The following is a 23,055-nucleotide window of genomic DNA, read 5'->3' on the forward strand; positions in this document are numbered from 1 at the left end:
AAGGGACCTTTCCGATCGTGGAGTCCAACCATCAACCCAACTCTGACAAAACCCATCACCAAACCGTACCTCTAAGCACCGCGTCTGCCCGGCTTTTAAATCCCTCCAGGGATGGCGACTCCACCACCGCCCTGGGCAGCCTGTTCCAAGGCTTGACAACCCTTTCGGTGCAGAATTTTTTCCTAATATCCATCCTAAACCTCCCCTGGTGCAACTTGAGGCCGTTTCCCCTTGTCCCATGGCCTGTTCCCTAGGAGAAGAGCCCGACCCCCCCTGGCTCCCCCCTCCTTTCAGGGAGCTGTAGAGAGCGAGAAGGTCTCCCCTCAGCCCCCTTTTCTCCAGGCTGAACACCCCCAGCTCCCTCAGCCGCTCCTCACCAGACTTGTGCTCCAGACCCCTCACCAGCTCCGTTGCCCTTCTCCGGACACGCTCCAGAACCTCAGGCACAGCTCTGCTGCAGTCGGGGCCACAAAAGGCTTTCCAGGTGTCATTGCAGTAACCGGGAAGGATGTGGAAAAGCAGGTGGCACCCGCGAGCCGAGCAGGACCCCGGCCTTACCCGCTTCTGCCCCAGGCAGGGAAAGCTGGGGCCAGCGCGGCGGGGGGCTTTGCGATGGGACGGGGTCGCTCCAGGAGCCCCAAAACTATAGAACATTTTAAATTCATCCAAAAAAAGACAAAAATTTAGCATCATCAGTGGCTCCACCATCACCGTTAGAGCCCGTTGTGCGAGCAGAGGACAAGCCCCACTGCAGCCCCGTAATGCCTTTGGAGACCCTCCCCCCCTCCACCCCCATCTCCGGACCCGCTGTCTCCCAGCCTCCTCCCCCCCACGGCGCTGGGGGTCTCGCAGAGCCCACCGTGGGTCACCATCGAGCCTGGGAGGTGCCGGCAGAGCAGCTCCGGCTTCGCCCCAGCATTCCCTCCCCTCCTGCTCCGCCAGTGCCCCTTCCCCACCTCCCGCATCCCGGTGGAGCCCCCACCGCTGGAAAGCGATGGCGGGAGCATCGAGGTGGCCGAGACTGGATGGAAACAGGGGGGTCCGGCCAAAATCACCCCCCCGGCACATCCTGGGCAGGGAGCAGGAGCCCCTGCCCCCTCGGCCCCCGCACGCAGTGGGCCCCATGCAACACGTTTCTGGCTCCAGCCTGCCTTAATTAATATTTTTAATGACAAAATGAATACGCTGACACGTTCTGCTCGCAGGGCGTGTGCGATGGAGGAATGTGCCAGCGCTGACATTACCGTTAAATCTCTGGCGGAGGCGGGGGACGCTGCGGGGAGAGGGAGGAGAGCGGCTCCAAAAAACCAGCGGGGAGGGAAGCGGGTGCCGAGGAGGAGCCCCATCGCGGGAGAAGAGCCAAACCCTCGCTGGAGCGCTGTGATTCCGTGGGGAAAAATCCCCCCTGGCCCTTCCTCGCCGTCCCTGGCACTTTCCTCATCATCACTTCCCCGGAGCCCCCCGCGAACACAGCTGGATCCAGCCCCGCTCCGCGCAAGCCGGGCCCGGCGCATTAAAGCGAGCAATACCCAGTATTAATATTTAATTCTCTCTAAGCAGCTCATCCCGGGTTAAGCGCCCAGCAGCCAGTCCCACCGGCCCCGGGCAGAGGGAAATGGCATTTACCACCAGCTGCTTCTGCTGACATTTGATTGTTCAAACAAGGCCCAGGGAAAAACAAAAAGCTACAGTGGAATATCGCAGCGGTTAATAAGATCCAGCCAAGCCCTGCGTGCATTTGGGATAAAGACAGGGATTTCAATAAAAAGGCTTCTTTATGAGCAAATTAATGGGTTAGTATTCCCCACCCAAGCGATGCCATTTGGATTTTTTTTTTTTTTTCTTATTTTTTTATTTTTTCGCATCCCAGTTAACGGGCTTTGCAGAAACGAGTCCGTGTTGGTGCTTCCTGCAGACGAGCAGCCGAAGGGAGGTGCCCGGGGGTGCTGGGGGGAGCAGAGCTGGGTCCCACAGGCCACCGCCGTGGGACGCAGCCAGCCCCGGCCACACACAGCCTCCTCGCAGCCTCCTCCGCAGGCACCAACAAACCTCTTCCCGAGCATCCTCAAAGCCTCTTTTCACATCCAGAAATGTTCAGCCCAAGATTTCGCTCGCAAACGGGCGCCGGGGCCCAGGAAACACCGTTTTGTGTCTCCCAGCGCAGGTGGAGAAGCTGCCGCCTCCTTCGCTGGAGCCCTGCCACGCAGAGAAGCCGCTCTGACCCTCGTGTTTCCTCGCCGGGGTGGCAGAAAGCCACTAAAGCATGATGAATCCATTTAGAAGGCAGTGCCTGGAGGCGATGGCATCGCTTAAGCTCAGGAAGGCAACGAGACTGGGCTCACAAACAGGGAAAACTCTTTAAAGCAGCGTTTCTGATAGAGGGGGGCCGGGAGGGACAGGGATGGAGGCAGGGATGGAGCCACAGCGGGACGATGCAGAAGGGAGGCTGCACGTGGAGCATTTTCCCATCAGCAAATGCCATTAATCTAGACTAATCTAGGAAAAAAAAACCCAAAAAACAACAGAGAGACACCTCACCTTCACCACCACCGGAGCACGACCTGGTACCAGCATCTGCAGGCACTGGAGGCAAGAGCAGAACCTCAAGGGCTTGAGGCTGGGCCGAAGCTCTTGTCCCTCCCCATGTCAGCAGCAGAAGCCGGACCTCACTGTAATTAGCCATCAAATATTTCACGCTGCCTCCTTCGGGACAGCCCCCAGCAGCAGGTTGTCCGTAGCCACCCAAGTATGGTGAGAAATGAAGCGGTGACAGCACGAGGGCCCACCAACGCCCTGGCACAAAAGGCTTGGTGGCCTCTGGGAAGGTTCCTCCTCTACCCCGCGGGGGAACGGCCGTTCGTGGTGGTGGGCAGGAGACCCACGGGACCCGTCTGTCCTCTCGGGTATGGACAGACAGACTCCCCCCTCCCACCCTCTGCTCGTTAGCAGTGATAACCGCTAACACAAGGTTCTCCATCCTGTTCCACCTTCAGTTCAACCCAACGAGAGCGACTCGGCAAGCTGCTTAGAGATACAAATTCAAGGCAAGGAGCTCTTCAAATATTTACTGTCCTAAAGATCCAAGCCGGCGAGTAGCCAGGATGGCTTCCAACATTTGCACCTCACCATTGCAGAACTCCACCACGTTTAATAGGCCGAAACGCTCAGTGTTTGGCATTTAAATAGCTCCTGCCGGTTTTGGAAGAGATTAGTAAAGTATAGAAGCAGCTATTTAACATTCGGGAAGCGCGGCGCGTACATGGGAGTTATCAGTCACTCCAGGCAGATGGTAAATGTAGCTCCTTTCACCACAAACTGAGCAGCAAACATTCAAATCCATCACCAAGACAACATATTTAAATCCCCTTCTATTTTCGATTCATACGGTTTTTTAACAAACTGCTAAGTAATGAAAATCAATATTTTCACCCAAGCAGTTGGGAGCCGGTCCTGCAGCCGTGGAAGGTTTCCTCCAGGCAATTTCAGTCACACAAAATCACTCAGGACCGAGTCAAACGTGGCAGCCTGGGCGCAGGTACCGATTACAAGCCAAGGAGGCGCCCACTTTCCCTCAACCGGGCAAAGTTAGCTGCGATTTAACGGCACTTCTGCATCAAGGTGGGAAGCGTCACTTCAGGCACGGAGCGACTACGGCAGAGGTGACCTCCATCCCGATTTTGGGGAGGACTCGCGCATTTTTAGCTGAAAAAAGGGAGTTAAACGACTGGTGCATTACAAGCAACCTCAGCCTGTAGACGACGGACCACCTGTCGTCTTCGTCAGGGTATTTTTTAGTGAGCAGGTAGTTAAAATTATTAAAAAACAAAACCCCTATGAACTCAAAACGAGATGCATTCAGCAGAAATAACTCACATTGGCAACAGACTGCGTGAACTTTACCTGGGCCCACAGAGACTAGACATCTGCGGCCCTTACCCCGAATCAGCAAACTCCGAACCGCTGAAGAAAGAACATTTTCCATCCTCCTTAGAATAAAAACCTGCTAAAATTCCCTGGAAGGGGTCATCTCAGAACCACCAAGACCGCTGCTCATCCGGGCTCACCCGCAACCACAGGTAGGGCAGAAGGTACCGACCGAAATAAGGGAAAGGCCCCGCGTTTGTCTTAAGATAAAAAAATTTATTTTACAGTCTTATAAAGCAGCTTTACATTAAGCACAAACGTTGATCCATTTACTTTGAATATAAACATAGTAGAACCTTTCCCTCTGCAAAAAGTCATGTCTCGCCGTATATAAAACTAACATGTGCACATTGTGCTTAAACTGCGGAGTCTGTACAGCTTTACAAAGGACTACCCTTTACAAGAGCATCCTGTAAACAATTTATTGCATATTTAACACATGGTGTATATCCCACATGTAAAAAAAAAAAAAAAAAAAGGTAGAAAAAAAATAACATAACAATTACAAGGTGAATGAAAATAGCAGCTTTCAGTGAATGTCTTGCACAATGGCCAAGAAAAACAGCACTGCCACACTTGTACAGTTGTGCTTGTGTGTCACGGGTTTGCACACACCCACGCGCACTATGTTTCCCTGTGTACAGGAAGCCTCACGGAAAGATTAAACAGATCTTAGCGACTAAGACCTTTGTCAGTTTGAAGACTGAAAACAAACCAAAAAAAAACCCCCAACTTAAATGAATTCGGTGAAGTTATGGGCACCAATGCCCAATAATCCTCTTCCACTGCACAACTCCATTAAAAAAAATAACAGGAGAACCCCCCCACCACGAACTCGCTTCGGTTCTACAACCTCTGATGGTGGTTGGTTTAATTTCCACGTGTGCTAAGGCCAACAAAACCGCGATGGAGACATTAAGGATAAGGTGGTCTGCCAGGACCGACGGCGTTGGCATGGCCAACCTACGCTTCGGAGCTCACCCGTCCATCCAACAGCTGCCGGGCTGACTCTCACCATGCACTGAAAGATCAGCGACACTGCAATTTTTCAACTAGCATTCATTAAAAAAAGAAAAAGAAAAAGAAAAAGAGGAAATTGTGGCCTCCGTAAGGCACCGATACCATCTCTTGAGCAGTACCCAAAGAGTCTCTCTAGATTCTCCAAATCCAAAATGGGACAAAAGACGGAGGAAATACACAGGAGAAAGATGTTTCTGTGTTCGCAGTAAGGACCAGTCGTTCGTAAAGGAAGCACGTTTTTCTGGGTTTTGTATGTGTGTGCGCGCGTGTGTATGCGTACACGTGTACATAGAAAAAAAATTCACCTCTGCTACCTTTGGTATTGAAATTTCTCCGTGACATCCACTTCTCATATTAATTGATATGATCGTAGCATGCGTTTGCAAAGATCAAGTAATTACAAAGCTGTTTCAAATATCTGCAAGAAATAGAAAAAGCATCAAAAAAATAGAGAAAAAGGAAAAAAAAAAATCAAGATGCATATTGTCCTTGTGCCCAGCCTTTTTGTGATTTGAATGAACTTTGTCCTCAGGATGAACATCTTAAGCTCAACCCCCACCTACATGTACAACATGGAGTAGGATCGGTGGAAAAAACCCCATCACTAATACACGTCCTTCCCATGCTGGCATCTGCCGGGAGCTTTGGAGTCTGGGACTCTCACAGCAAACACCAGCACGTCTCAGCAGAGCTGACAAGGCGATATTTGCTGTGCTCCCAAACCAAACACCCCTGATCGAATGGCGCGATCGCTTGGGTTTACTCAACCAGGACGCTCCACGCCGAGAAGGCTAACTAACAAATGGGTGTAAAGGATTGATAAATAGGAAAAAGAAACTGCCTGGTTTCTTCTGCATTACAACAGTCCAGTGAAAGCGTTTGGGTTGGGCCGCGCGTGTTGGGCTAGTGCATGGGCACCCTTGCTCGCTGGCGGAGCCATGAAGACAAAGCACACCCAAGAGGCCGGTGCTGGAGATGTAACGACCCCTTACACCATGAGTAAGACAATAGCCAGAGGTGAAACTTGGTATTAAAGCACAGGTGGAGCTGGAAAGCCCTCTGGGGGGATTTTAATTTTTAAAATGCTTGATATTCTCAAGCAGGTTAAAAATGAAAATCACCACAGGAAAACCTTAATTAATTCCAATTGAATTTCCTGCGCGCTACGCAACATGAGCTCCACGTCACACTCAGGAATTCAAGACAAGTCTCCCAAAGAATGAAGTTGCCTCTGAGAAGAAACTTCTCAGATGTAATTAAAAAGTACAGTACAAAACATCGGGCTCCACGACAAGAGATTCCAGCTACCAGGGTGGAGACAACACCAGCAAACCTGACGGGCGATGGTAGATTTGGTTCTCTCAAGGGGGTGGGATGGTTGCAGGCTCTGGGAGGTCCGCGAGCCCCAGCGAGTTGTGCTTACGTGACGCGACTTCGAAGCCTGAACGCTGTCTGCGTGTTTTCCATCCACACGTCTGTAAAGAAACCACACAGATAAAGCAGCTCCATACAGAGAATTTGGGGGGGGGGGGGGGGGCAGGGAGGAAAGGTGTATTTTTCACCTCAAGAAAAGAATCCATATTAAAAAAAAAAAAACTTTAAAAAGATACACTGTCCACTACCCAGGCTACAAGTAAATACACATTTACGGTGTTACACCACATGATCTGTTACGCTGTTCCAACACATACACATGTAACTCCATTTTAAAAAGAGGCCACAGACTAACTTTTCAGGCAAGTGCTGGACTTTAGAGACCTGTATGGCTTCTGCAAATATTTTCCTAGGAAAAGGAAAAAAACCCACCCCCGAAACCGTCCCCAAACTCAGGAGCACAAAGGGGTTTTGCTTCGTGCAGATGGTGGAGCACTAAGGACAGGTGAAGTTCCTGAATCCTATCCATCAGACCCAAACATTTTCACACTGGAATGCAATGATTTCAGGAGATCAGTTTTAAGGATCACTTCTTTGAAACGGTCTGTAAAAAATTTCCGAGGGAACCTTGGAAGCTGTCCCTCTGGGAGGCAGCAGGCCCGAGGGGTTTGGTTGTCAGCTCTAGTTGTGCTTGGCCCGGCCGCCTCGCAGGTAACTCTTCCACCTCTTGACGAACTCTTTGAAGATGGGGGACTCGTCTATTGTGCTGAGGAGCTGGAGCTGGTTGATGTGGGTGGTGTGATAGTCCCATCGGGCCAGGTTGGGAGCCGTGCCCAGCATGAAGTGCCGAAGGTCGTAGATGGTCCCTGAGCCAGTGTCGTAGAGGGGTAGCATGGCCTTCAGGGACTCCATGCCCCGCTCGTAGAGGACCCGCGCCTCCTTCCCCAGCTTCTCCCCGGCCGTTTCTTTTAAGTCATACAGCCCGATTAAGGAGTACATGAAACCGTTGAGGACGAAGGAGCTGGGGGAGGTGGGGTACTCCTCGTACCAGTCGTGCCGGTTCATGAAGACGGCTTTCACCCCGCGCTGCTCCGACGGCAGCTTGTAGGGCGCCGTGGCCCGCAGAGCCGAGCTGAGGAACGCGTGGTCCTTCGTCAGCAGGTACGCCCGCACCAGCGTCGAGATGGCCTGTCCTTGCGCCATGGCCGAGTACCAGCCCGGGTCCAAGGACTTAAAGCCTTCCCCCAGCTTCCTCGTCACCATGATGGGCCAGCCGCCCCTCTCGTCCTGGTTCCTCACCAGCCAGTTGCTGGCAGCAAAAAAAGCCGCCATGTGAGCGGTGGCCGAGATGGTGACGTTGTCGAGGAAGCCTCTGCCCTTCGCTACCAGCCTCACCACTCTCTTGGGCATGATTTTGGTCTGCTTCACGGCTTTCGTGTTCGAGAGGCCGACGCCTTTCCGCAGGTCGGTGACCAGGTCTCTGGTGAGGGTGCTCCAGCTAGTCCTGGGACCGATGCCGTAGTAGATGTCTCGGTCCTTAAAAGCGATGAGCTGGGTGTTGGAGACGTAGTGCACGGTGAAGAGCTGGTTCTTCTCTGTCGTCTCGAGAACCACGGAAATGCTCCCATTCGTTACGAATTTCAGATCAAAAGAAATAATAAAATCCCGGGTGTTCCCAAGCTGCAGAGACACTCCCTCGGTATTTTCTGCAAAACAAACACAAAAAAGCCTTGTTCAGCAGGAAAGCACTTGTTTCTCCAAAACGTTTAAGCTGTGAAGTGCAGTTTCCAGAGGTAAGCCCTCTTACCAGGCAGGAGCCAAAAGCTTTTAGGGCAGCCCATCAATAATTCAATCACTCGTTCTGCGCGCTATCATATATTATTTAATTAAGCACAGAAGTAAATCCGTGAGCGAAGGCGACTCCCGCAGCACCAGGGAGATCGCGTTTGCATCTTACATTAACCTGCTGCAGCACTTTGCTGCGGAGCAGAAGTGCCGGGGGCTCTTCGATCGATGGCTTTATCAGACGCTGCTGGTACCCGATCGACGGAGGGGTGCGAGAGACACCAGCAGGACCTGGGGTAAGGGACCGGGCCACCAACAGGGATGTCTTACTGGACAGGCTGGTGGGATGCTGACGGGACACAGCAGCCAAGCTGCAAAAACCTAGATGCCGCCTGATTTTCCACTTCTGTAATTCAAAATATAACCTGACAACCGCCCTTTTGTTCCAAAGCGAAAATTTCACTTGGCAGAAAAGACCCCAAAAACGCGGCGCCGCTTGAGCAGTCGCATTTCTGAATAAAGCCGCGCTTTCAGCAAAAAAGCCAGGAGAGCCGAGAGGCAGGTATTTAGGATCCCCCCGGGACTAATATATAAATCTGCAACTTTTTTCTTTCCCGACCCGATGGTTCCAAAAACTAGTGCACTGATTAGTTTAACGGGCGGAAAAAAGACAAGAATATAGAAAAACTAGAGTGCTAAAGTATTTATTAACCTCTCCACTGGCAAAACTCAGTTTAATTAAAAAAAAAAATAAATCAAATAAAGCTCCTAGGCAATACCGCATAATGAAATCCAGCGTTCTCTCGCAGGCTAGATTTTAAAATGTAAAAATCAACTCCTCCCCAGAAAACCTATACTCGAAGATCAAAGGGCTAATTAGTTTGTAAGGCTGCGTGCAGATCCTGCAGCTTTGAGGGCACAGAGGGATGATAAACACTTTAAGACAGTCATCCTAAATTAACGGCTTTCCATAGAAGAAAACTCTCCCGCGCGAGGCAGGCAATTGTTTCCTTTCTGCTCCTTCTCCCGGTGTGAAATGCCCCACAAATATTTCTACGGGCGACCAAGGAGTTGCAGCCCGCTTTGCCCACACAGCGGAGGCTCTTCCCCATCTCCCAAACTAATCCATGGCATTTTGCAACGTGTTGTAAGGTGCGACTGTACAGTACCTATTATTTTGACCGAATGTCACGTTTGCCCATCTTTTACGGTAAAAGCTTCGCTCCTTTGAGTTTTGGAGACCAGCATCCGCTTCGGGAGAAGCAGCCAAGCGCTTTGTGCCACAACATTTTGCTCCTATGAAAAATCTAATTAAAAAACCTCACTCGCGATTCCTGTCAAGTAAGTTTTATGGTTCCTTTTAAATAAATGCTTGTGTGATAACAAAGTGAATGATAATGGGGGGGGGGGGGAAAGAGCTTTAAGAAGGGAAGGAGAACTAAAGGCTGCCCGTTGTTTGCACTGCCTTAAGCGCCTATAAATCCATTACTTAAGGCCATCGAAGACGAGTGCATGCACGCCACGGCCTTTGAGCCCCACAGATTACTCTGCCATCAATAAAGGATGAAGAGAGAATACATAACAGATCTTTTAGCCTCTCCTCTCCCCGTATTTATCTACTACAAAGACACAAGAGTGTTCGACAATTTTTTCCCTAGAGACCTGGGCCTAAGGTGCCAACTGAAAATTACTTCATTGTCTTTTTAAGTAATGGACTCATTAATTCTAATGGGTATTGATTGAGGGAAAATACATTACGTCCTTATTAATGAGCCCGTCCTAGCACAAAGGAAACTCTTGCATGAAATAATGAATTTCCCTGCTAAGTACAAAACAGAACACGGTAAATTGAAGAGACGGCAACAAAATGCGTCTTGCCCGTCCGCAGGTGAAGGAGAGCCCGGACCCAGCCCTGGATCTTCACCATCCTCCCCCAGAGTCCCCTGCAAGGGGCAGCCGCTCCCTCCCGCTGCCTTGTTCAAGGCAACTCGGGTTAACCAGAGCTGAGGTCTCAAATTTTGCAGGAATAGTTGTATCCCGATCCAACCGGAGAGCTGCACGTGCTACGCTTGCTCCAGGCTGAAAATAGACCTTATCTATCATCTGTCAACATCTGCTTATCACACGTCAGCGCTATTTCCCAGGCTTCACAACTAGTCCCTTTTTTTTTTTTTGCTTCTATTTTGAGACAGAAGCTGAACGGCTCAGGAAACGTGACTGTAGCTTCTCATTGCCCACCATGTACACGCTCACCCACTTTTTCATTAAAATAACGTTGAAAAAGCAGTGATGGAGAGAAAACGGAGGAAAAGAAAAACTCCAGAGGCACAGAAATGAGATGACATTCTCAGGTGAGATCTTAAGGATGGGAAGTCACGCAGGATGAAGGAAAACACATTAATCCCAGCAAGTTAAAGCTCCCCTGGCACCATCTGTGCAAATTAACAGACGTGGCTTAGCTGCCACGCGTTTCGGATAACCCACCTGGAGCGACAAACTGCTTGACACTGGTGAACTTGGCTTTATCAGACACTGTGGACAGAGAGCAGCCTTTCGGCACCGTCCAGTCCACCGACCTGCCGGTTTTGTCCTTCTCCTCGGCCGTTTCGTACACCTCGATGTGAGGCGGTTTCTCCGTCAGGTTTTTGCTGTAGTGACTCAAGCCATACTGTGCAATCTGGATGGGGTAGAAATAGCCTTGAGGTCCCCACTGGGTGGATAACGGCACACCTACGAGAGAGGAAGGAAAGGAGTATTTTAGCGGCGTGTTTTCAAAAAGCAGTCCTCCTCCGTAACCCATCGCTCCTTCACGATATTTCTAGGCTTCACCATTTTTCGATTCGAGGAAAGTCCTGTTCAAGGAGTGAATTGCTCCCATTTACACAGAGATCCGTAACCAGCCAAGACTAAACAGATTTGAGTGGCAGAGAAGTCCTTATCACGGTCCTCCATACATTCTCATTTAATTGTTTACCGAAGCATCATCCTTATTTTAAAATACATTTTAAATGCCCTAACAGATTTCCCCCGCCTACCCCAGAGACCACTAAATCTCCAAACAATGTTACATCTAACACAATCCCTTTAATGCCACATAAATCTTTGCAAATTTAGTGTATATGTTATTACTAGATTTTGGTAAGAGTTATTCGATGCTAAAAGAGCAATTTACCCAGCATCCACAAATCTGTTCCAATTACCTCGGCTCCCCTAAGAGTATTACAAGCGCAGTCTGAAGTGATGCCTGCGGATACCAGCCAGGCTCTCCACGCGGCACCAGCACAATATGCCCCGATTCTTCCACCCAAAGCTGCCCCTTGTCTTCAGAGCCACTGCTCCGGCCCCGCTGTCCCTGGGATTAACCCTCCGCACGCAGCTCCCCGTCCCAAAAGGCCTTGCAGGAGAGCACACTTCATTTAGGGTTTGAGTGATTTTAGATTGAAAGAGTCTGCACTGAGCAGAAGAACCCCCTGGAGCACCACCTCTCTAGAGGGTTCAAAGCAGGAAGACAACAGAGAACATCTTCTGTAGCCCGACGTGTTGCGTTTCACATGCAAAAACCCGTCAAATGAGCTCAGGCAATCATAGAATCACAGAGTGGTTTGGGTTGGAAGGGACCTTAAAGCCCCCCCAGTGGCACCCCCTGCCCTGGGCAGGGACACCTCCCACCAGCCCAGGTTGCTCCAAGCCCCATCCAACCTGGCCTTGAACCCCTCCAGGGATGGGGCAGCCACAGCTTCTCTGGGCAACCTGGGCCAGGGGCTCACCGCCCTCACAGCAAAGAACTTCTTCCTAAATATCATTACACTCCCCGATAAAGAGTCCCTCCCCATCCTTCCTGTAGCCCCCCTTCAGGTACTGGAAGGGGCTCCGAGGTCTCCCCGGAACCTTCTCTTCTCCAGGCTGAACACCCCCCAGCTCTCTCAGCCTGTCCTCACAGCAGAGGGGCTCCAGCCCTCTGATCATCTTCGTGGCCCTCCGCTGGACCCGTTCCAACAGGTCCGTGTCCTTCTTGTGCTGAGGCCCCAGAGCTGGAGGCAGTGCTCCAGGTGGGGTCCCACCAGAGCAGAGCAGAGGGGCAGAATCCCCTCCCTCCACCTGCTGGCCACGCTTCTACTGATGCAGCCCAGGACGCGGTTGGCTTTCTGGGCTGCAAGTGCACATTTCCTGCTCATGTTGAGTCTCCCATCACCACCTACATGACAATGTCACGTAGCTCAAGATAAAACTTCCACCCTCCGATCCCACCATTAGCAGAGAAGCACCTGCAGAAAGCCCCGCTGAGCTCCTGCCTGCCCTTCACCGGCTCCCAGGAGCTGCGTTTTGGGTGGAAAAACCCTCCCTCGTGCCATAAACTGCCTCTTGCATCACCAGCTGCGTGGGAAATGAAAACAAACCATGTGGAGGAGACTTATTTATCCACATACCTCCATAAGCACACAAACACATGATACTTAAGACAGGGATAAAACCAGGATTCTCCTAAAGTCTGGAGTTTTATTTGGCACAAATACCCAACCTCTAAATATGAATCCAAAGTGAGAATATGTAGTTGTGACCCTCCTGCAGGAAACCAAGGATATTCCATACTGTCAACCTTCGCACACACGTAAGAAAAGAAAAAAGAAGATGAAAATAAACAAGTTGACATTTGCACCATTTTCCCCCTTGGCAACGTCAAGCTCAGAAACCAATTTCTTCTGCAATCTGGTACAATGAAAAGATTACTTAAACTAAGTGTAAAAAGATACACTTTTCATACATATTTTGGTGCTTTGTGTTACTAATAAATATTACTGATGGAGATGGGATGGCTGACTGCTGCCTGAAGAGAAAACCATCACGGGAAAGATTTAAATAGCATGTATTATCTCCACTCCTGGAAGCCAGCTCGCGTATTAATGCTAAGCGTTTTCAGTTAAGGGTGCATTCACTGAGACTGAAATATGCAAAAAAAAAAAAAAAAAGAAAATCTGCTCCAAGAGCTTTACTTGAAATTTATACAAGATGACAAGATTAAATTCTCCAGGTCATAGGACATAACAACACATTAACCTTGCAGACAGAGAGAAGGTGAAAATATAACACGAGGGTTTTTTCATCATGCAGCACTAGGGCTGGAAAGATGCAAGGCAAGAGCCTAAAACTGTCTGAGAAGGTGTTTGAATATTAAACCCCCTTCTCTACAAACTACAACTATTTCTCTTCTCCGACCCGTTTGCCGGGCGCCAATAACTCTATTGCCTTTACAAAACCCAGGCTCTGGCACCACGTTTCATAACGACAGCTCTTAAATCACACGCTGCAAAAACGCAAAGTTTCTAGATATAAATAAGGCCCCTGTGGAGCGTTGAACTGGCTGCTCTCTCCAGGTTCAAGTAGAGAGCAGCCACGCACAGCACCTTGCCGGAGCACCTGGCAAGGCAAGAGGCTGCAGAATTCCTCCCGGTTCTCAAGCAGTTCTTACTAAAATTTGGCTTTTTGCTGAAAAAACCAAGAATTGCAGAGTCTGGTTCCCAGGGGCACCGCGCGCATCTTCCACCTTTCATACAACAACCGGTGGGGCTCCAAGACCTAGGTCTGAGCCCACCCCCAAAAGCAGTCCCCACTGCGATTATTTATCTTCCCAAGCTGCATTTCATTGGCAATGACGGTAGTAATTAGAAAGGGAAAGCACCTCCTCGACCCCTCGTGGTGGGTGTAAACCTGAGAAAGGCAACGTTGACACGTACTGGACGTGCCGCTACCAGGATGGCTTTGCACCTTCGGGAGAGGCCCCAGTTTCAGAGCCCCGTTTCCCTTCCTTGGCAGGTGTAATGAGGAAGAGAGTTAAAAGAATAATAAAAAAGTGAAAGTAACCTTAAAAAATAAATAAAAGCCCCCAAAACAATGAAACAACCCCCCCGCCCCAATAATAACTGATATACCCTATGCGTTTGTTTGTGTGAATCCTTTGCAGATAAATTAATTGCGTGACCTGCCAGCTTCCCGCAGTGACCATCTCGCGGGAAGAGCTCATATCAACACAGCCGAGCATCGCCGATCACCGAGATGCATGAAAATTAATATATTTTATTCCTTAAGTGAAAGTCGGTCTTTAATTTATGAGGGGTCACAGTGTCACACTCCATAACAGTTTTATAAAGTCGTTAATTTTTTAGTATGGAGCTTGACAAGAATTTTCTGCCATCAAATCTTTGCCGAGATGCAGGAAGACCTTGCGTCCTAATTACCCACTGCACGGTTTAGTAAAAGTGCAAATTGGAAAGGTTTTACCGTATATTTATTCAGGGATGCTTCAACAGCTGAAGAGCTTTTTGACCCTTCAGCTGTTCTCCGCAACCTCCTCGTCTGGCTGGGGGCAGCGGCAGGGCGCGGGGGGGAGATGCCCTGCCTGCCCCGGGCACGGTGACGCCGATGGACCCGGACCTCGCCCAGGACAAGCTTTGGCAAGAGCCAACGTCACCCTTGCTGAGCAAAACCCTCCCGGCTCGCTCTGGAGCAGCCCAGCGGGGAAGGCCCGACTGCTGTAGCTATAAAATCTTCATTTTTCTATTTTACAATAATGGTGGCCTCCCTGACACATACAACAAGTGCCAACGGCAATGCCAAAACCTGCCGGCAGCACCAGAAGAGAAGCGTCCTGGCACCTCTGGAGTTTGCTGCGACCAGTAAAACCAGAGACGCAGGAGAGGAGCTGGGAAAACCCGGCATGAAGCAGAGACCGCGCACCACTTCTCAGAGTAAGTGGTTTTTTTTACGAGTCTATCACAACAAAATTAGGATCATTTTGCATCTCAAGTGATGGCAGCAAATATTCAGAAGCATTTTAACTCTTTAAAAAAAAAAAAATAAAAAAAAAATACTCGACACCAACCTTCGACACCACTTATACACTTCACTCTGTCTCGAACCTCTACGTTGTAGCCCTCGAAGGACATGAAGACCCCGTCGGGGTGGTAAGGTGCTCGCTGTGTGTATACTTTGGAGTAGCTATGAGAGAATTCAAACCTGTCATAACCATCGTACTGCGCAATTTTCCCGTAAACCTCAAAGTATTTCTCTACCCAGCTGAACGGCAGGAAGACCTCGTTGCCTTCCCTCCTCCCTTTAACGGTGTGCTCGTCATTGATCAGACAGTCAATCTCCTCGTACTTCAGCCCGGGGGCTTTGTTGCCGTTGAACCCCCCCGCGATGGGGGGAGCCTTCTGCTGCTCCTGGGGCGATGCTTCCTCGCTCTGCTGCCGGGCCGGGTCGCTCTCGGAGGCTGCGGCGGCGGCTCCTCGGCGTTCGGGGCCGGCGAGGCTGCGGGGGAATGGGCCGGCTCTGTCGGAGGAGCATCGGTTCCAGAGCAGCACCATCACCAGGGTGAAGAGGGCGCAGATGACGATCAGAGTCTTGTAGTTGACCCGAGCTGCCAAGCAACGCATATTCACACCATACCTGCAAAACGGAGAGGGGAGAGGCTTTTAAGAAGCAATGCTTACAGCTGGAGATGACGGTTCCGCTAATTGGGAGCCCCGGTGGAGCCTGACCGGCGGGACCATCACCACGCGCACACCACGGTGGTGTCGGGTGGGAAGGGGACAGGCAGGGGCACCTGGAAGAGAATTTGGGTTTTTCCAGCTCTCCATAAGCAACGAGCTCAAACGTACCAAGTCACGACTCACCTCCCACACAGCCTGCCACAGCAGATTGTTTCACCAAATGCAAAGGACGCAAAGGAACAGCAGCGATCGCGGGGCGACTGCTTCTAAATTACCAGCTCGATGTTAATGAGACGCTCAGCAGCCACCGGGACTTGGGGAATGAACTCCCACCGGCCTCAGCACGCAGGAGGAAGAGAAATCCCCAGCAGAATATAACCACCACCTACCCGGCACCAGGAGAGAGGGATTTCCAACCAAACAGCCCTACCATCAAAACCGACCGGGAGCCTAGAAATGTTTGTAGTTCACACAGCTGAAATCACCGAGATACCTATGTAAACACAGATGGCTATTTTTGGCTTTTTTTTTTTTTTTTTTAAGCACAAGCCATAAACATTTTCTGAGATGAAACTCATCACTCAAGGCTGGATCGATTCTTGACGTTACCGCACCTAAAATGTGCTTTTAAAACACTAACGCGTACGAGGAGGAGCGAGCGGGCTGGTACGGGAGGACGATGCAGCCGGAGACGGCGCCAGCGGCCCCGAGCCAGGGGCAGGGAAGGGGGGAGTGGGAAAGTTCGGGACTGTCCCCAGGGGCAGGACCTCCACGGGCTCACGTGTCCTGCTCCCCCGGGAGAAGGCAGAAACTATGGAAACCCTCTCTCAGGATTTTATTTTATTTTTTTTTTTCCTCTGCAAGACAAACCTCCCGCCGCACGAAGCGCGCTCCACCACCTCCGCGGCGGCCCCGACGAGGAGCCAGGCTGAGCAGCAGGGAAGTAAATCCCCAGCTTGACGGTGATTTCAGCACGTTTGCTCCGAAGACCCTACTTCTGCTGAGGAGTGAAGTCCTTCAAACGAACGACGGGCACGTTTTTCAGATGCGCCGGAATATTGAAGATACACTTCATAAAATCCCTATTAAACAGAAGTTTAATTTCGCCTCCCGAGTAAGCCGCAGGATCAGAGCCCCGGGTTCGGTTTTAAACCTTTGCTTAATTGCAGCCCCATCTGACACCCCCGGGGGGGTCGGTCCAGCGCAGTCCAGCTGTGATTTCAACCAGGTGCTCCAGGAAGGGCTGCAGATACGGCAGATATCCCGCTGATAGGCAGGAGTTAACCACACGGCAATCAAAAGGAGTTTCACCTCGAGTTTCACGCTCCCCCCCCCTCTTTTTAAATGGAAATAATCAATTATCTCTCACCAGTTTTATGCTTCCATACTGTAAGCACCATCTGGTCATTTAAAACTGGACTTTAAAAGATAAGTGTCTTATTTTCTGAAAGCCCAGTTTACTACAAGCTTTTAGAGAACATAAATTTATATATAATTGTATTTTTATGGAAATGCTAGCATAAGAATAAATCCAATTTTCTGCATCAGCAGATAATTTTTAGTGATGATGCGTTCAGGATGACCTCAACAAATACGCTCTGCTCTTTTTACGCAAAGGGATAATTCACTTTTAAATAGGGAACGACATTTTTGACACACTTCACCCCTACCTATAAAACTCAAAAATTAATTAAACCATCTGGATTACCAGGGGATGGGGAGAGAGGGACGGGGAAACGCCATCACCACGCTTTTTACACCCCTATTACCCCATTCCCAGGGTTTTAAACAGATTCCCCAGCTGTGAAAAGGTCCCGGCTGTGCCATTATACACAGCTTTTATTTTATTTGGGTTCTGCGGCCTCGGACGGGAGAGAATTCGGAGCGGTGCCAAGCGTTTCCCTCGCGGCTCCAGGGAAGAGCAGGAGATGCTGCAGGTCGGGTCCAGTCGCATCCGCGGCTTCCTGGCAACGCTGCTGAAAGATTTAGGTTTTATGAACTATAAATGAACCGAAAAGGACTGGGAAAGAAACGTGGAGTATTTTGAGAACCATCACATTAAGTCTCACCAGTCACCGAAAAAAAATAATCTAGAAAACGCAGTGCAGGAGAGGGGCTTATTACATGTTAAATGGATAGATGGATTTTTATTCAACTGCAGTTGAAAAAAAGAATTCAGGATTTCAGCAGTAGAAAGAGGTAATTTAAACCCACGAAAGGCCTGTGTTAAATTGGTTTATTCCCCGGCTGCTCTTATGAAAAGGATTTCATCATACCGTATTTAAAAGACTTAAGGAGCACAACACGGGCAAGTAGTTCTAAGGTGTAATACATCCACGAGAGCCAGGTTTGCTCCCCCTCGTTCTGCAGGACGGCACAGCTACACCTCGCCCCTCTGAGGCTCCGCACCCAAACGCCTCGCTGTCCGTCACAGACGCCGATCCTTATCCCTCAATACTGGAGCTACAGGTTTACAGGGCAAATACTCCTCAGGGGGTCTGGCTAAATTTCCTTTAATTCCCGAATTACCGCTTTGGGCTACAGGAAGGGCTGCAGCAGAGCGACGCGCTGCTGTTACTGACGCTGGCCCGCAGCAGCAGCAGCGCAAACGATCTATAAATTAATACTGGTTTAGTTTTCACACTGTTTACACTTACGTAGCTGCTGTACAAATCGTTACATAAATTCTAATTAAAATGCAATGAACTAGCATTTCTTACAGAGCGAACAACTCGTTTCAACTGTACCCCCAAACCAGGGATGCCATTAGAGGAACTTATTTTGCCCATTCAAGTGAGGTGTCAAGGCGTCTGGAACACTGTTTTTAATGTAAAGAACAACTGGATTAAATAAAAATAAAATCTTGCTACCGCTGCTTTATCAATGATGCCTGGAAAAAGGACAAATCTTGGTATTCCGTGCGGTGAATGAGGAATCCAAAGTTCCAGCTGTGTATCAGAATGACAGATGCAGTTCTGGTACTCAGGTCTTACATAAAACCAAGTTATTCGGGTTCTAAAAATACATATATCTCTCTCTTAGAAAGTCCCTCATAAGACAGGTTTTTTGATCTGCAAAACTGTGTTGAATATGTTAAAAGTAAGAATTTTCCTGAAGTCCAGACTATTGCTAGGCTTCTGTGTACTCAAGAGGAAAATCGTACACACACATGTATTGATGTGTGCGCGTACATAGAGAGATATGCACGCACAAATTCTTTTCCAACGAGCGCTGACTTGACCGTTCCCTTTCGCTCAACGCCAACATCAGCCCGAACACTCATTCTCCCGTTCACCGCTTCACTCCCTTCCAGGTGTGGGAATTACCTGGAGAGCTACCACGCTATTCAGCATTTCTCTGGTTTTCCCAGAACCGCTAAGATGCAACTATTCCAACGAACCGCCCCACGGGCCACTACGATACCTCAGCGGGAGTGACGCAGGAGTGTCGCTCTGGAAATGGCAAATTCCAGCAGATGTTAGATCACACCCTCCTCTCCGAGAGATAAATTTTCCACTGCAGCAAACGGTGAGATTGATGGAACACTTCCACGCACAGATGTGTCCGCTGAATCCTCCCAACTGAATCCTCCGGAGCGCTATTTAGGCTCACACCACCAGCGTCTACCAAAGGTCTTGAGGCTGAACTCAATTTTAACTGAACGCCAGAGCCTTTTCTTCGAGCTCATCTGACCACTGACATTTCATTAACTTCTGTCCTTCAGTTTTAATTTTTTAAAGTTTATATTATCAACATTAAATTACCCTTTGGCATTATGAAATACTGCATTTTATATACCGTAACAACGATTGGATTTACTGTCGAAAACCAGTAAGAGGACTCTTTCTTTTTGAAAGCCCTGAGACAGCAGAGCAAAATTTCAAGCCCAGGAATGAAGATGCCTCTGCTCCACGCTCCATACGGTAAATACCAAACATCCAGGGGACAGGACAGCCCTTGTATTAGTCTGAACGACTCCGGAAGCAAAAAAGGGAAAGCAAAAAGAAGAATAAAATCTAGAAAGAGGATAGTAACTTCTCTAGTAAATCCTACAAAGAGGTGAAGCGAAGGAGCCGTGGTTCCTCGGCAAAGCAAGTTCCCTGCTGTTTCTGGGCAACTTGTAAGGTTTTTATTGAGGGGCTTTTTCCTGAAAGATCCACCGCTCCCCATTTCGGCTGTTTTAACAGGTGTCTTGTGGCACGTCGTCCTCCCAGCCCCAACGCAGTGCTGCTGTTGGATCCTCACCATTTGTAGCTTACTTCAGCGTGAGGTCTGATGCCCCGCGCTCCTTCCCAACGCAGCAGGGATGGACACATTCAAGACATTCATTTTCATCTTGTATTTTCAAAACAGAGCTAAAATAACTAACTTACAATTCCTGGTAGGCAGTTTGCCTTTTTTGTGGCCCTTACACGAGAGCGAAATGCAATTTCTTTTCCTGATGAGAGCTCACAAAACCAGCACCAGGATGGCTGGCCGTGCTTTGTGGGATGTGATGGGCGGGCGGAGCAGAGGACGGGCACCAAGTCCCAGGCAGAAACGCTCGGCACGGGATCCCTCCTGGTGCTTCACTCGTCATTGCTCAGCTTCGAAGCACAGGATGAACGCAGGAGACTCCTCTCTTGGGTACCACTATTGATTCCGGCCGTTTGTACATCCAGCAGGGAACGGTGCAGTCGTTTGGCGCAGGGTTGCGTTTGTAAGCGATGTTCTCCAGCACAAGGAAGACCTCGGCACATATTCGAGGTGGGAAGATGCAGCTCCCCAGGCACAGAAGCACCGTCTGTGCCCCTCAGGAGGGGGGAAAAGGAGGATGCACTCGGAAAAGCACTTAATTGACATGATGTGGTAACCTCAAATCAAGCGGCGTGGAAGGGGGTAACCTGCAGCAATCCTCAGACTTACCATCCCAACCTTGTTTCAGAAAGTGAGCTTTGGTTTCTGCAGCGGGGTGAGATGTCAGTGCTGCTGCTGCCATCTCCATCTGCCCACCACAGCGTTTTACCTCCAGTGCCCACGCCGGTCCCCAAGGGCTCTGCGCTTCCACGGCCTCCACGTATTTCAAGGGGAAAGGGAAGGCTCTGCCATGAGGACTACGCCATCCGGCTGTCCAGAGCCCTCCTGAAACAAGACATCTCCAGGTGTCGTTCAAGTCTCACTGCCATTCAGAGTTCAAAAAGAAAAACCATTAAGACAGCAGCGTGGGATTCACTGGACACAACAGTTTGTTCAAGAGCTGATGCATTTTCCCAGGCGAGAGGCGAGAATTATTTAAAGCTTTCTCCCAGCTCCCAAAGGTCCCATCTGTGCAGGTTACCGGTGACACTGTGGTGACAGTGACAGCAGGGTGAGTGCAGACAGAAATACAGCTGCTGGCCACGTGCTTTTAGTTGTTTTTCACCATTATTCCCATTCCACCCGGGTGACAGAGATACAAACTGTGCTTTCAGATAAACATGCGATACGAGCCGCCGGTGGCTACTTCCGTGCCATCATTTATTTCTTTTTTGCTCGCGTTGCATGGATCAGCTTTTAATAAACCAGATCAATGATTTTCCAGCCAACAGAGACGACTCGCATTTAACTCGAGTTAAAAGCCCCCGAGGATGCCTCACGTGCAGCAAGAGCCCGACTTTCACGGTCCCGCAACCACCCTACGGCAGGAGCAAAGAGCACCAAGTGTTTTGAGCTGGTTAAAAATACTAAACGCCTTCCTGAACAAATAACTCAGTAAGGACTCAAGAAACCACATCACAAAGCACGTTTCCCAAGAACAGGTCGGTTGGCAGCAAGTTAAAGCATTCACATTGAAATTCTCCACGTTTAAACAATAATCAAAAGTAAGTTGCCCGCTGAGTCTCGGAGGTCTCCGAATAGTCTCTCACACGGGCTCAGTGTTGGCTCGGTAGGAGGAAGGACAGTATTTTTACTAAGAGCAGGGATTTCTGCTGAATAGTGATAAGCTACCTATTTACTTTGAAGCCTCTGTGCCAGACTAAGCCATTTAGTACAGAGAAAAAACCGCCCTGAACAGTGACTGCCGATCTGAGATACGTAAAACTCAGTATTTAAAGAGAAGATACACTGCACAATTTAAAAAAAAATAAAGCAACAAGCCTAGAACGTCAATATATGCCCAAACCTAGAAGTTATACTCAGTTACGTACAACCCTCGAACAGAATTTTTTTCCCCATTTCCTGTTTATTACACACAGCAAAATCCTATTTAGGCCGGTCATTACAATGTTAGATAATGGAAAAAACAAAGAACTCCGGAACTGTTTTCAAAAACTGTGGAAAATTCTTTTTGATAACTGTAATGACAGTAAAATTTCAGATCCTCTGCCAAAGCTTACTTACGTCTTAAAATGTGATGACTTATGAATCATCTAACTTCCTGACAGCTCCACGCTTCCCAAAGACGTCTTACCTGCGTCCTCAATCTGCTCCTGTTGGCTCCTTGGATATACCTCCTATCACCTGCTTCGTTACGCATGTGCTTCCCCGTTACACTTACAAACCGGCACTGGTTTGCAAATCACTGGACCCAGAGGCGTTATGCGTTGAGGAAAAAACATTAAAAAATATTCTGGTGATATGAACAACTTATCAGAATGCTAACCTGGGCAAGCTGGTTCCAAGAGACAAACCTATCTTCTAATGTTTTATTTATACTTGATCTGCACAAAGCCCGTATTCAGTTAGTATTTTAATACGTAGCACGTTGTCAAGATTGCTTGGTTTTTTTCCTTAAGTGCTAGGAAATGACAAGACTGTACAAACAGAAAGGAATGTATCTGCCATAACTGGATCTCGATTACCAGCCTCTCCGCCGGCTCTTTAGCCCAGATTTACTACCTAATCCTCCCTGCTCCCAGTGCTCCATCTGGGGATGATTAGACAGAGAGGAGCTAAAATATAAAGCGAAGCAGCCATGTCCAGCAGCTTATCCTACAGTTTTCCAGTCCAATTAGAGCCTAATACAGTGTTATTTGTATCAACACATCTATTATTAAGCATCAGCAAAGTCTGTTGCTCTATAATAGTTAATTCAAAAACTCACAGTACTTTTCTATGGATCTGGACGTTATCATTCCTTATTAGGAACTGAGATTTTCATCTAAGTTCAGCATAAGGCACGTTCAGGGCTGGTATCCACGACACTACACCATTTGCAAGGTTTTCCAACAGGTTTAGCTGCTGCCTGGAGTGACGCCGGGAGCGACTGCACCCACCCTGGCCCTGCTCCCACGGGGACAGACGTCTCCTCCTGCCCGCCGGACAGACAGACCCAAGTAACCCGAGCCAGAGCAAACTATCGCCCCACACAAGAGCTGGATTTTCAGTGACACGCGGGCCTTTCACTGGCATGCAATCAGGAACGTTTTATGATCTCAAGCTGGAAAAAAAAAAATAATTGGAAAATCGGAAAAAACTTGCGCACTTCATTGCAATGAAGCCGACA

At 49.2% G+C, this 23,055-nt stretch overlaps 1 protein-coding gene across 10 annotated transcripts in view; it reads right to left on the minus strand.

Moving 5' to 3' along the window:
* Positions 1 to 1,551: 1,551 nt before the first annotated feature.
* GLCE (glucuronic acid epimerase) overlaps positions 1,552 to 23,055 on the minus strand; it is a 60,161-nt gene continuing 38,657 nt past the window's right edge. For 9 of the 10 annotated variants that reach the window (XM_074600535.1, XM_074600530.1, XM_074600532.1 and 6 more), the window contains 3 exons: positions 14,981 to 15,546; positions 10,588 to 10,833; positions 1,552 to 8,024 (listed from right to left, as the gene is read on the minus strand). In XM_074600535.1, the coding sequence (XP_074456636.1) occupies positions 7,000 to 8,024; positions 10,588 to 10,833; positions 14,981 to 15,533 (1,824 nt within the window). In that variant the 5' untranslated portion in view covers positions 15,534 to 15,546 and the 3' untranslated portion in view covers positions 1,552 to 6,999. The remainder of the gene's footprint in view (positions 8,025 to 10,587; positions 10,834 to 14,980; positions 15,547 to 23,055) is intronic. The other variant, XR_012588998.1, reaches the window with a different exon arrangement.

Source organism: Larus michahellis, chromosome 9 (genome assembly GCF_964199755.1).
Source record: "Larus michahellis chromosome 9, bLarMic1.1, whole genome shotgun sequence".
In the NCBI taxonomy this organism is placed as follows: domain Eukaryota; kingdom Metazoa; phylum Chordata; class Aves; order Charadriiformes; family Laridae; genus Larus; species Larus michahellis.